The following is a 12,822-nucleotide window of genomic DNA, read 5'->3' as shown; positions in this document are numbered from 1 at the left end:
GGTTCCATGTAAATCCGGTTAATCCGTTCTGACCTTTTTTTTTGGTTTTTGAAGCACAAAAATATGAAACAAATTACAATACACATTAGTACTGTACAGTATAGTAATGTATAAAGAGAGAACACTAACCTTGCTTGAGATGACTTCAGTAAGCACTCAAACGGGTGAACTGTACAATACAGTAAGTACAGTATTGTACAGTACAGTAGTACAGTACTGTATGTGCTAAAAAGCACACCAAAAAGCAAAAAGTCACTGAAAGTGTCTTCACAGCACTCGCAGAACTTCTTTCTGCGTCTCTTCTTCTCTCCACGATCTTCCTACAGGAAGTCACGACCACGTGGCAGCCTGGAAATAGCATTGCAATGGCCGCGGCTCCTGTTCGTGAACGAAGCGGAGTTCGTGAACCGGAGCAGATTTTTATGAACTTTTTCTGTTCGTGAACCGAGCTGTTCGTGAACGAAGCGGAGTTCGTGAACCGGAGCAGATTTTTATGAACTTTTTCTGTTCGTGAACCGAGCTGTTCGTGAACCGAGTTGTTCGTGAACCGGAGCGGAGTTCGTGAAGCGGAGCATATTTTTATGAACTTTTTCTGTTCGTGAACCGAGCTGTTCGTGAACCGAGTTGTTCGTGAACCGGAGCGGAGTTCGTGAACCGGAGCAGATTTTTATGAACTTTTTCTGTTCGTGAACCGAGCTGTTCGTGAACCGGAGCGGAGTTCGTGAACCGGAGCAGATTTTTATGAAATTTTTCTGTTCGTGAACCGAGCTGTTCGTGAACCGAAGCGGAGTTCGTGAACCGGAGCAGATTTTTATGAACTTTTTCTGTTCGTGAACCGAGCTGTTCGTGAACCGAAGCGGAGTTCGTGAACCGGAGCAGATTTTTATGAACTTTTTCTGTTCGTGAACCGAGCTGTTCGTGAACCGAGTTGTTCGTGAACCGGAGCGGAGTTCGTGAAGCGGAGCATATTTTTATGAACTTTTTCTGTTCGTGAACCGAGCTGTTCATGAACAGAAGCGGAGTTCGTGAACCGGAGCATATTTTTATGAACTTTTCTGTTCGTGAACCGAGTTGTTCGTGAACAGAAGCGTTCGTGAACCGAGGTATCACTGTATATATTGTATACACGTATGGTGCGGGGGGAATGACAACACAAAAAACTGTTCTAGAGAAATTAGTTTGTCAATCTAGATGATGATGTAAAAGTATATAGCTCAAGTAGCTTCCTAATTCCGGGTGGAAGAGCGTTCCAGAAGGCCGCAGAAGCACATCTAAAAGCGCACAATGAGGTGACCGTCTTTGTTCGATAGCCAGACAAGAAGCCGCCGTTGCTGCATAGATGAGCGGAGTTCACATGATAATGGTTTATCTTGACGAGATCAGAGCAAGGTATTGTGGTTCATTGAGGCGAAAACTTTGTGTGTGATGATGAGTGCCCTTAAGAGTACTGTACTGTTTGTATGGAAATCCACTGTTATGCTGATGGGAAGATTAAACACAAAGACAAAAATTAGTTTAACAAGGAGGCTTTCGCGACCAATATCCATAATCCGGATTTTTTTTGGGTTAGATCGCGTAAATATAGCATTAACAGACTGTTGGGGCAAGCGCTGTTAGCGAGCACCTATGAAGGCCAGAGCAGCATACAGGAGGCTGGGTGGCCAGCACCACGCCCAGCCGCCTTGGTCTCCCCGAGTGGTGATGTTTACACACCGCACCAGGTACTTATTTTAGGCTGAGTCGCCCAAGGGGAAGAGGCCCAGGACCGGTTTTGATAATCGTAACTGATAGTGTTGATGACCGTGAGCGGGAATCGAACTCGAGTGTCTGCTGGTTTCTTAGCGCAGCACTAACCACCACACTACCACTCCCCGAGCGCAGACATGCGCACGTTTCAGAAAATACGTCTCGTGGTCAAAATAAATCCGAAAAACAAACAAGGAACGCACTGGGGAGCAGGAGGAAGTCGTGTTTGGTGTAATAATAAAGCATATTACAGTACTTCGTGGAGACAGGCCACGTGTCAAAGCCAGTTTGAGTCACGGGTGGCTGAAAGCCGGATTCTGAACCAGGATCTCAGCCGTGATGGCTCAGAGGACAATGATGTGGCTGTCAAGAGGCCCAATAAACCACCCAGCTACCTCACTGGAGGAGGAGGAATTGAAAGTATTGCAAATCTAATTCCCATAAGGTATTATCGGTTAGAGGCCCGATTAAAGAGAAGTCCCCGAAATACGAACTCTCGACTTACGAACATCCACCCCATCCGTCGCACGTTCTTTCGCCATCAACCGTCAACTCAACTTATCGATACCCAATCCCGGCACCACGTTACCGCACGGTAACCTCGCCGTGATGTTTCTGGTGATTAATGAACTCAAGCACTGAGACACGCATGCAGCGAACATTCATGCACCAGATGGCAGCCCAAGCGTTTAGCGTCCCTGACCGGCTATAATCTACTTCACGTGTACTCAATAAATAAATAATCTACAGATACTGTTTACAAATGACGACTATTTTTTTTCATAAAAAATGATAAAAACAACTATTAAATACATTAAGTATAATGGACCAGGTGATATATGATGGAAAATAATAGGCTTTTTTTACCCTAAAACAAATAGACACACGCATTTTACAAGGTATCAAGTACTACTGCATTAAGCACACGAGTGCTTGTGGCAAAACATGCAAACAAACATGCTCTGATGAAGGTATCTATTTGGCTGTTTTTAACATCTGAACACAACTCCTGTTTTATTGCCAGATTTTATTTTTCATAATTTTTGATTACTGGCCAAAAAAGGGGCCCATAGATAAGGTTAAATATATCAAGAACACCAACTTTTCACACGGATGGTTGTACAGTGTAGATGCGCGATGGTCCCATCTTTAGTAGAAGTACTCCTACTAGTAGTACATTCTGTACCACATTACGATTCACTATCCCATTTCTAGTAGTAGTAACTACTAGTAGTTCTTCTAGTAGTAGTAGGTATTACTACTTACTGATATTTTCAAGCTTGTGTGCCGCAGAGGTGTGGACTCGAGTCATGTGACTTGGACTCGAGTCAGACTCGAGTCATGAATTTGATGACTTGCGACTCGACTTGGACTTGCATAACAATGACTTTGTCCCACCTATGAGATGTGGACTCGAGTCATGTGACTTGGACTCGAGTCAGACTCGAGTCATGAATTTGATGACTTGCGACTCGACTTGGACTTGCATAACAATGACTTTGTCCCACCTATGAGATGTGGACTCGAGTCATGTGACTTGGACTCGAGTCAGACTCGAGTCATGAATTTGATGACTTGCGACTCGACTTGGACTTGCATAACAATGACTTTGTCCCACCTATGAAATGTGGACTCGAGTCATGTGACTTGGACTCGAGTCAGACTCGAGTCATGAATTTGATGACTTGCGACTCGACTTGGACTTGCATAACAATGACTTTGTCCCACCTCTGGTGTGCCGTGCCACGTCGTCATCTTACTTGCGCAGCAGCAACACGTTGCCGTACACTCATTGATATGCTAATTTTCTCTGCCCCCTCCCTCTCTCCGTCCCCGCCCCCCCTCTCTATATTGAAGGGACCGTCACAGAAACGACCCCTCTCTCTGTGCCGATATGTGTCCTCTCTCTGTGTGTCCTTGTGATGTCTGTCTGCTTGTATGTCTGCCTATAGTTTTCTAGTTAGATTTTTATTGCTATTTCTTTTATGCCTGATGATGATTGCTTGTGTTGCAATCGAAACGTCGCTATTATTTTAATTTATTATTTTATTTTTAGACGTGACTTAACCGAAAGAACCAAAGAATAACTCCTGCAGTCACGAAAGCTCCAAATTAAGATTACTTACTGATATTAATAATACCTACGACTGCTAATACAACTCCTAGGTCTACGACTTTGATAACCAATCTTGGCTCACTCTCCCACTCTCTACCCACATACCTGCCCCCCCCTCCACTGATCTCCCTCCACTGATTTCCCTCCACTGACCTCCCCCCACTCACCAGCCCCCACTCACTCTCCCACTCACCCCCTTTACATCCCAGTGGTGGCCGTGTCCCTCTGATCACCAATCGACGGCCTCTGTGAAGCAGCGAGAGACCTCCCTGTGCCCACATTACCACCGCAGCAACGATCGAGCATCCGTAGAGCAGCAGTAGAACAGCAGTAGAGCAGGCTGCTGCTGCTGCTGCATTGTCGCCGACAGCACAGCCCCCAATTCACTCACTACATTCACAGTGAACACACATACAAGTCTTCGCAAATGTACGTACTTTGAGAAGAAGACCAACAAATTATCAGAGATTTTGTTTATTTTCTATTCTGTAGCCACTGCCCAGAAGTGGGCCCTAAAACAAAACAATCAGCGTCTCAAAAGTTTAGTTGTGTGGAAATACAGATTGGTTGTTGTTCGATAGTCAGAGACAGGGAGGGAGATAGCCAGAGAGAGAGAGAGAGAGGCAAAGGGACAGGGAGACAGACAGGCGGAGAGATAGACTGAGCGAGGGACAAGGAGACAGATACAGAGAGATACAGGGAGAGAAAGATAGAGTCAGAGGGAGGGAGAGGAGAGATGATGGCTGCGCTGATGAACGCGGCTGTGGCGGTCTCCGCTCTCGCGCTCTGTATGGCCGTTCAGGCGACGCGTGCCGAGGATGTCTGCAGCAGCAGCAGCAGCCTGAACATCAGCGAGAACGCGTCAAGTGCGAGCACGAAACTCGCCTACTCCATCGCCACGTCCGCCTCCAACTTCACCCGCAACTCGAGAATCAACGGTAAGGGCACACGGACAAAAGGTCCCCACGTGTAGCCTCTAAAAGGATGTCGGGGCAAAGTACCGTTCGCGAGTAGCAGCAGCAGCACCTATAAAGGAACTCAAAACTCAACTACGTGTTTTTTTTATTGTACCAGGTAAGGCCCCACTGAGCTGTGTAGCTCCTTTTCAGAAGCGATCCTGGCTATCACAGATGATAGTTCAACGAAGGGGCTTATCATCATCACAATTTATAGCAGAAGCAAAATAACTCTAAAGGCGTGATGTTAATTCTAAATGTGGAGGGACAAACCGGAGGACCCGGGGAAATATCCAAGCGACCACGGGGAGAGAGACACCACAAACTTACAGGCATCAGAGTGAGAGAGACAGAGAGAGATGCAAACTCCAAATCTAACAGGCGTCAGTGTCAGATTGAACCCACGACCTCCTGTTTGACCAATAGGGAGGCCATCCTTGATCGCGTCAGGGCATGGATCAGCCTCCCATTGTATCTGTACCAGATGGAAATTCCCCCAATACAGCCATCAAAGGCTTTACAAACTACGTGGTTGAAATAGATGTTAAATAATGAGGGAGCCAGATTACTTCCCTGTCGCACCCCAAGGTGTACAGGGAATGGCTCTGACTCCCGGCCACGTAGTTTTACCCACGCCTGCCCACCATAATGAAGGTATTTTATGATTGTGAGCAGAGAGTCAGGGACTCCGATAGCACGAAGAACAACCCAGAGCCCAGGCCTACTGATGATATAATAGGCCTTGACCAGGTCAATGAAGCAGAGATGTAGGTCTTGTTGGAATTCCCTACACCTCTGTTGTAGCAGAGGGACATAAATATGGCGTCTGTGCAGGACAGCCCTTTCCTGAAACAAAATTGGGTTGCCATCTCAACGCCCGGCCAAGTTTGTCTCCCCAGTGACGATGTTTACACACCACACGAGGTTTTCGTTTGAGGCTGATTCGACATAGGGAAGGCCCATAACCGGTTTAGAATCCCCACTGGTGTGGGCCGTGAGCGGGAATCGAACTCGGGTTGCCACTTTCGTAGTGCAGCACACTAACTACCGCTCCCCACATACACACTTTCACACACGCGCAAATGCGCATGCACGCACAAAGGCATACACAAACACTCTCAGCACGAGGCTGATCCGTTACATCTCTCGAAGGATCGCTCCACTGAACAAAACTGTTCTGCAGTTTAGTTTGCAAGTGCGAGTAGCATTTTAAGTCAATAAAAACAAATCATGGAAGCTGGTTCGTAAATGCGGGTGTTCATAAGTGGAGTGTTCGTACATCTGTAGTGCCTGAAAGTACGCGTCGCGTGCTGAGGTCGGTGTGCGCGCACGCGGCGTACAGTGGGAGCAAATAAGGACACGGGGCGCTGATTGGCTGGTTGGTGTTGTTGTTGTCGAGATGTGGGGCGGCGCTGTCTGAGGACGGTAGCAGGTGGCAGGGAGTAATTAAGGACGCAGGGCGCTGATTGGCCGAGAGGGTGTTGTTGTCGCGGAGTGGCGCCGCATTGTTGGGAAAAACATGCCACGTGCCCGCGGGGGGCTGGGGGCGAGTGGCGTCGTGGGGGATTCCCCACATTAATTGGGGATTAATTGGCTCGGGGAAAAAGAGAGGGGTTTTTGGAGGAGACGGGAGTTTGCGCCTGGGAGGAGACAGAAGATGGAGGAGTCGAAGCAGCAGAGCTAATAGCAGTGTAGAGTAGCAGTGGAGAAGTGTAGAGTAGCAGTGGAGACGTGTAGAGTAGCAGTGGAGAAGTGTAGAGTAGCAGTGGAGAAGTGTAGGGTAGCAGTGGAGAAGTGTAGAGTAGCAGTGGAGAAGTGTAGAGTAGCAGTGGAGACGTGTAGAGTAGCAGTGGAGAAGTGTAGGGTAGCAGTGGAGAAGTGCAGGGTAGCAGTGGAGAAGTGTAGGGTAGCAGTGGAGAAGTGTAGGGTAGCAGTGGAGAAGTGTAGGGTAGCAGTGGAGAAGTGTAGGGTAGCAGTGGAGAAGTGTAGAGTAGCAGTGGAGAAGTGTAGAGTAGCAGTGGAGAAGTGTAGAGTAGCAGTGGAGACGTGTAGAGTAGCAGTGGAGAAGTGTAGGGTAGCAGTGGAGAAGTGCAGGGTAGCAGTGGAGAAGTGTAGGGTAGCAGTGGAGAAGTGTAGGGTAGCAGTGGAGAAGTGTAGGGTAGCAGTGGAGAAGTGTAGGGTAGCAGTGGAGAAGTGTAGAGTAGCAGTGGAGAAGTGTAGGGTAGCAGTGGAGAAGTGTAGGGTAGCAGTGGAGAAGTGCAGTGGAGAAGTGTAGGGTAGCAGTGGAGAAGTGTAGGGTAGCAGTGGAGAAGTGTAGGGTAGCAGTGGAGAAGTGTAGGGTAGCAGTGGAGAAGTGTAGGGTAGCAGTGGAGAAGTGTAGGGTAGCAGTGGAGACGTGTAGGGTAGCAGTGGAGAAGTGTAGGGTAGCAGTGGAGAAGTGTAGGGTAGCAGTGGAGACGTGTAGGGTAGCAGTGGAGACGTGTAGGGTAGCAGTGGAGAAGTGTAGGGAAGCAGTGGAGAAGTGTAGGGTAGCAGTGGAGACGTGTAGGGTAGCAGTGGAGAAGTGTAGGGTAGCAGTGGAGACGTGTAGGGTAGCAGTGGAAACGTGTAGGGTAGCAGTGGAGACGTGTAGGGTAGCAGTGGAGAAGTGTAGGGTAGCAGTGGAGACGTGTAGGGTAGCAGTGGAGACGACAAAGCCAGTAGAAAGCGGCTGGAGTGTGGGAAGAGAAGCGGATATAGTTACGACAGAGTGGGACGGCGGAGCTGATAAAGAGCAGCTGAACTGTGGCGGAGAGAGTGGAGAGCAGAGGTCGCAACCGGGTACCCGATACCCGTACCCTACCCGATACCCGGCTACCCGTACCCGGCCAGGTACGGGTACCCGTTTGCGACCCTGGTGCGGCCGGGTACGGGTAAGAAATCAAAACCCGTTTGCGACCTCTGGTGGAGAGGAGAGTCGACGGAGGAGTGATGGGGAGCGAGTGAGACCGGTGTAATGCGGCGAGCGAGCGGAGATTGCGGAGGAGAAACGTGGATCGGTGTTAGCTGGAGGAACGTTGAGCGATGTTAGATGGAGGAGTGTTGATAGGTATACGCGGAATAAAGTGAAAGAGGAAAGACAAGAAAGATGCCGTCGTGTCGAGTTGAGCGCTACACATCGATGACCGCCTTATATTATCAAAGCATATTTGAGTTGGGGGGATGTCTGTGGGGTCTTTGTGTGGGTCTCTGTGTGAGTTTATGGGTCTCTGTGTGAGTCTACGGGTCTCTGTGCTAGTCTACGGGTCTCTTGTGTGCCCTGCAGTCACCATCGAGGGGACGTTCGAGAACTTCCTGCTGCTGACGAGGGACGCGAGCTCCAAGCTCCCTGTGGGCACCTTCGAGAAGCTTCCGGCAAACACCACGTTCCTCGCCAACGTAACGGGACTCGAACCTATACCCCAGCCACATCGTGGGCTCACGGCCCGGCCATTCATCCCGACTCAGAGTCCTCCCTCATCGCTCCCTCCCTCCACCCTCCACTCCCTCCACCCTCCCTCTCTCCACCCCCTCCCCTACCTCTACCCCCCACTACACCTCCCCCTATTTATCTAACCCCCCCCATTCTCCATATCCCTCGCCCTCCCTTCTGCCCCTCCCTCCACCAGCATTGGTTCAAGCAGAGCCTGACTCTGCTGCTGATGATACACTGAATGTCGGAACCAGACCTTACCTATGAACATCTGGACAGTTCACCAGCATTGATTCAAGCAGTGCCTGATTCTGCTGCTGATGAGACACTAAATGTCGAAACCGGTCGTCAGCTCAGCAGCATAACCCCCCCCCCCACCCCTCGTTGCATTGCAGTGCAGCACCAACGCCACAGTGACGAGGGGCGACGCCGCCGGTAACCTCACGAACGTGACCTTCACCTGGGTTGCTCCACCCGCATCGTCCGCGTCCTCCGTGGTCTTTGTGTGAGTAACCCACCCAGAGTAATCGCTAGGTAGAGACTAACCCCCTGGTATTTGTGTGAGTACCTCACCCAGAACCATCCCTAGGTAGAGACTGACCCCGTGGTCTCTGTGTGAGTACCTCACCCAGAGTAATTGCTAGGTAGAGACTAACCCCGTGGTCTCTGTGTGAGTGCCTCACCCAGAGTAATCGCTAGGTAGAGACTAACCCCGTGGTCTCTGTGTGAGTACCTCACCCAGAGTAATCGCTAGCTAGAGACTAACCCCGTGGTCTCTGTGTGAGTACCTCACCCAGAGCCATCCCTAGGTAGAGACTAACCCCGTGGTCTCTGTGTGAGTACCTTACCCAGAGCCATCGCTAGGTAGAGACTAACCCCGTGGTCTCTGTGTGAGTACCTCACCCAGAGTAATCGCTAGCTAGAGACTAACCTCGTGGTCTCTGTGTGAGTACCTCACCCAGAGCCATCCCTAGGTAGAGACTAACCCCGTGGTCTCTGTGTGAGTACCTCACCCAGAGCCATCGCTAGGTAGAGACTAACCCCGTGGTCTCTGTGTGAGTGCCTCACCCAGAGCCATCGCTAGGTAGAGTCTAACCCCGTGGTCTCTGTGTGAGTACCTCACCCAGAGTAATCGCTAGGTAGAGACTAACCCCGTGGTCTCTGTGTGAGTACCTCACCCAGAGTAATCGCTAGCTAGAGACTAACCCCGTGGTCTCTGTGTGAGTACCTCACCCAGAGCCATCCCTAGGTAGAGACTAACCCCGTGGTCTCTGTGTGAGTACCTCACCCAGAGCCATCGCTAGGTAGAGACTAACCCCGTGGTCTCTGTGTGAGTACCTCACCCAGAGTAATCGCTAGCTAGAGACTAACCTCGTGGTCTCTGTGTGAGTACCTCACCCAGAGCCATCCCTAGGTAGAGACTAACCCCGTGGTCTCTGTGTGAGTACCTCACCCAGAGCCATCGCTAGGTAGAGACTAACCCCGTGGTCTCTGTGTGAGTGCCTCACCCAGAGCCATCGCTAGGTAGAGTCTAACCCCGTGGTCTCTGTGTGAGTACCTCACCCAGAGTAATCGCTAGGTAGAGACTAACCCCGTGGTCTCTGTGTGAGTACCTCACCCAGAGCCATCGCTAGGTAGAGACTAACCCCGTGGTCTCTGTGTGAGTACCTCACCCAGAGCCATCGCTAGGTAGAGACTAACCCCGTGGTCTCTGTGTGAGTACCTCACCCAGAGTAATCGCTAAGTAGAGACTAACCCCGTGGTCTCTGTGTGAGTACCTCACCCAGAGCCATCGCTAGGTAGAGACTAACCCCGTGGTCTCTGTGTGAGTGCCTCACCCAGAGTAATCGCTAGGTAGAGACTAACCCCGTGGTCTGTGTGTGAGTACCTCACCCAGAGCCATCCCTAGGTAGAGACTAACCCCGTGGTCTCTGTGTGAGTGCCTCACCCAGAGTAATCGCTAGGTAGAAACTAACCCCGTGGTCTCTGTGTGAGTGCCTCACCCAGAGTAATTGCTAGGTAGAGACTAACCCCGTGGTCTCTGTGTGAGTGCCTCACCCAGAGCTTTGGGGGACCCACTCCCCACATGCTTCGATGTCACAGTGCCAGATGTATTGCTTCCAGTTGCGTGTGAAGGCGTCGGGGAGGCACGGCAGGGTTTGCCCCGGCCCCACACCCCGCCCCCACCCCTATGGACGGCACTGGCTACTCTGTGTGAGTGTCCTTTGTAAGGCTACGCACACCTTACATATATTAAAACACCAAAATTTTCGCTTATTGCCAGGCATCGTGTTCATGTTAGAACATGCGAACCAACCACGTTCTAGATGCTCCGTCCCTGAATTTGATTGGCCCGCACCAGAGACGCAGCAGCAGCCGCCGCCTCCTCTGTGGCCGTGTCTCACCGCTGCTGCTATAGGCCAGTGGTTCTCACCCGGGGGTTACCCGGACTCCTGGGGAGGGGTAATGTGACTGTCCCAGAGGGGTTAATGTACGCGAGGTGATTCATAAACGCGTGTGAAGTTATATTGTACGTGAGAGAGTCATTGGTGAATAATCATGTTGCGTGAATCTGCTAAGATTAAATAACTGCGATGAAAAATGTAATCCACGTGTAAACAAATTACGTCTCGCACGCAGACCGTCCGTTGATTTTGTTTGTAATCGCTTGCACTTCCTAGCTACTTAGGGATACCTCACAAACGGATAGTTGCTTAAAATATTGACGCTCATTATTCATGCTGCATTTGTTTCTCAAAAAACATGTTCTGAAAAATAAATGTATGGATAGAGGTCGAGATACCAAAGGCTACCAAATGGCGAACCGTACAAGGACAATGCCAACACCAAAGCATCAATGGCTCGCGTTAAGCGGCATATTATCTCTTGGACCCTTTGTGCCAGTAGCAAGATGCCTTGTAATCAGTGTCTATTTGGTAGTTTGAACATCCTCAAGCTTCCTGCATTTATATCCAGAAAGCTCTGAAGCCTTCTGTTTTTTATCGTTCTACGTCTTTATACAATACCGGCAAAATAGTCCCATAGATGATACCACTGGGAGTGCTATGCTCGAAATGTCACCCTCATCACCAAATCTGCCCACATGCCCACCGCATGGTCTCACGCCTGCTCAGCTGCTCTCCCTTCTCGCCTTGGGCCCTTCCGTCCCAAAAAGCCTCTCCTTAACCTCGCACCTACCACCAGCCAGAGACCAAATGGAACATCTTCAGCCAAAACCTAAAGCCTCTTTTTCTTAACCCAACCCGTCGCTAATATCCTAGCTGCGAGCCCATGTTTGGAAACAGGAAATTTAATGCAAGATCACAGTGCTAGTCTAGGTTAGCCTCGTTAAGGTAATGATGATGATGATCTTTAATCTGATTTATCTACCCTTATGACAGTGCGACCATTGTCCAGTCGAAAGGAGTTTGGCTTGTGAATCTGACATCGGTTCCAGTCAATAATGCAGGTGCGTGAACACACACATACACACGTCACACGCACGTTACACTCACGTTACACGTCACACACACACATCACATGTCACACACACACACACGTCACACACACACACATCACACACACGTGACAGACACACACACACACGTTCCGCGTTATAACGATGCGTCTTATCTTGGAACGACAGAATACAACCAAACGCCCAGCACCGCCGTTACCACCAGTCCAATGAGTACCGCCAGCACTGCCGCCACCACGGGCACCACGGGCACCACGATTACCGCCAGCACCGCCAGTACCGCCAGCACCGCAAGCACCGCCAGCATCGCCAGCACCGCCAGTACCGCCAGCACCGCCAGCACCGCAAGCACCGCCAGTACCGCTAGCACCGCCAGTACCGCTAGCACCGCAAGCACCGCAAGCACCGCCAGCACCGCCAGCACCGCCAGCACCGCAAGCACCGCAAGCACCGCCAGCACCGCCAGCACCGCTAGCACCGCAAGCACCGCAAGCACCGCAAGCACCGCCAGTACTGCCAGTACCGCCAGCACCGCCAGCACCGACAGCACCGCCAGTACCGCTAGTACCGCAAGCACCGCCAGCACGGCTAGCACCGCAAGCACCGCTAGCACCGCCAGTACCGCTAGCACCAACAGCACGGCCAGTACCGCGACTATCGCCAGTACCACGAGTACCGCCAGCACCGACAGCACCGCCAGCAGCAGTGCCGGCACCGCGACGGGCACGGCGATGGCGAGCCGCTCACTGGCTCCCGTGCCGTGGTGCTCCCTCCTGCTCACGCTGCTCTTCGCTCGGGCGCTGGCAGTCGTCGCTACCTCTGGGTGATCAACGAGACAACCGAAAACATCTCTCTTCTCTCTCTCTCTCTCTGGAGCCTCCCTCCTCCCCCTCCTCATCCTCCATCCGCCTCCCTCCTGCTCATCCTCCTCCCTCATCCTCCTCATCCTCCTCCCTCCTCCCCCCTCCTCCACCCTCCTCATCCTCCCTCTTCTTTTGTTTTCTGTTATTGGACGCCATGGTGGTTAAGGAAGATGTTAACTACCTCGCCTGGTATGCAGGAGGTTCGTGGGTTC

At 51.0% G+C, this 12,822-nt stretch overlaps 1 protein-coding gene across 1 annotated transcript; it reads left to right on the top strand.

Moving 5' to 3' along the window:
* The first annotated feature begins 3,674 nt into the window (after window positions 1–3,674).
* On the top strand, window positions 3,675–12,574 carry LOC144738653 (uncharacterized). The gene is made up of 5 exons (XM_078621650.1): window positions 3,675–4,800; window positions 8,123–8,235; window positions 8,665–8,774; window positions 11,671–11,738; window positions 11,916–12,574. Exons 1-5 carry the CDS (start codon window positions 4,599–4,601, stop codon window positions 12,572–12,574), a joined length of 1,152 nt encoding a protein of 383 aa, XP_078477776.1. The 5' UTR covers window positions 3,675–4,598.
* The last annotated feature ends 248 nt before the right edge of the window (window positions 12,575–12,822 follow it).

Source organism: Lampetra planeri, unplaced genomic scaffold (genome assembly GCF_965212315.1).
Source record: "Lampetra planeri unplaced genomic scaffold, kcLamPlan1.2.h2 scaffold_111, whole genome shotgun sequence".
In the NCBI taxonomy this organism is placed as follows: Eukaryota; Metazoa; Chordata; class Hyperoartia; order Petromyzontiformes; family Petromyzontidae; genus Lampetra; species Lampetra planeri.
This window is presented reverse-complemented; position numbering and strand designations above follow the sequence as displayed.

What these genes read in the sequence shown, in the direction of transcription:
- LOC144738653 (XM_078621650.1), top strand. Translation starts at nt 4,599, where the DNA reads ATGATGGCTGCGCTGATGAACGCGGCTGTGGCGGTCTCCGCTCTCGCG. An exon ending in ACACCACGTTCCTCGCCAAC is followed by an intron (nt 8,236 to 8,664) that starts GTAACGGGACTC and finishes GTTGCATTGCAG; the next exon opens with TGCAGCACCAACGCCACAGT. An exon ending in GGTTCCAGTCAATAATGCAG is followed by an intron (nt 11,739 to 11,915) that starts GTGCGTGAACAC and finishes TTGGAACGACAG; the next exon opens with AATACAACCAAACGCCCAGC.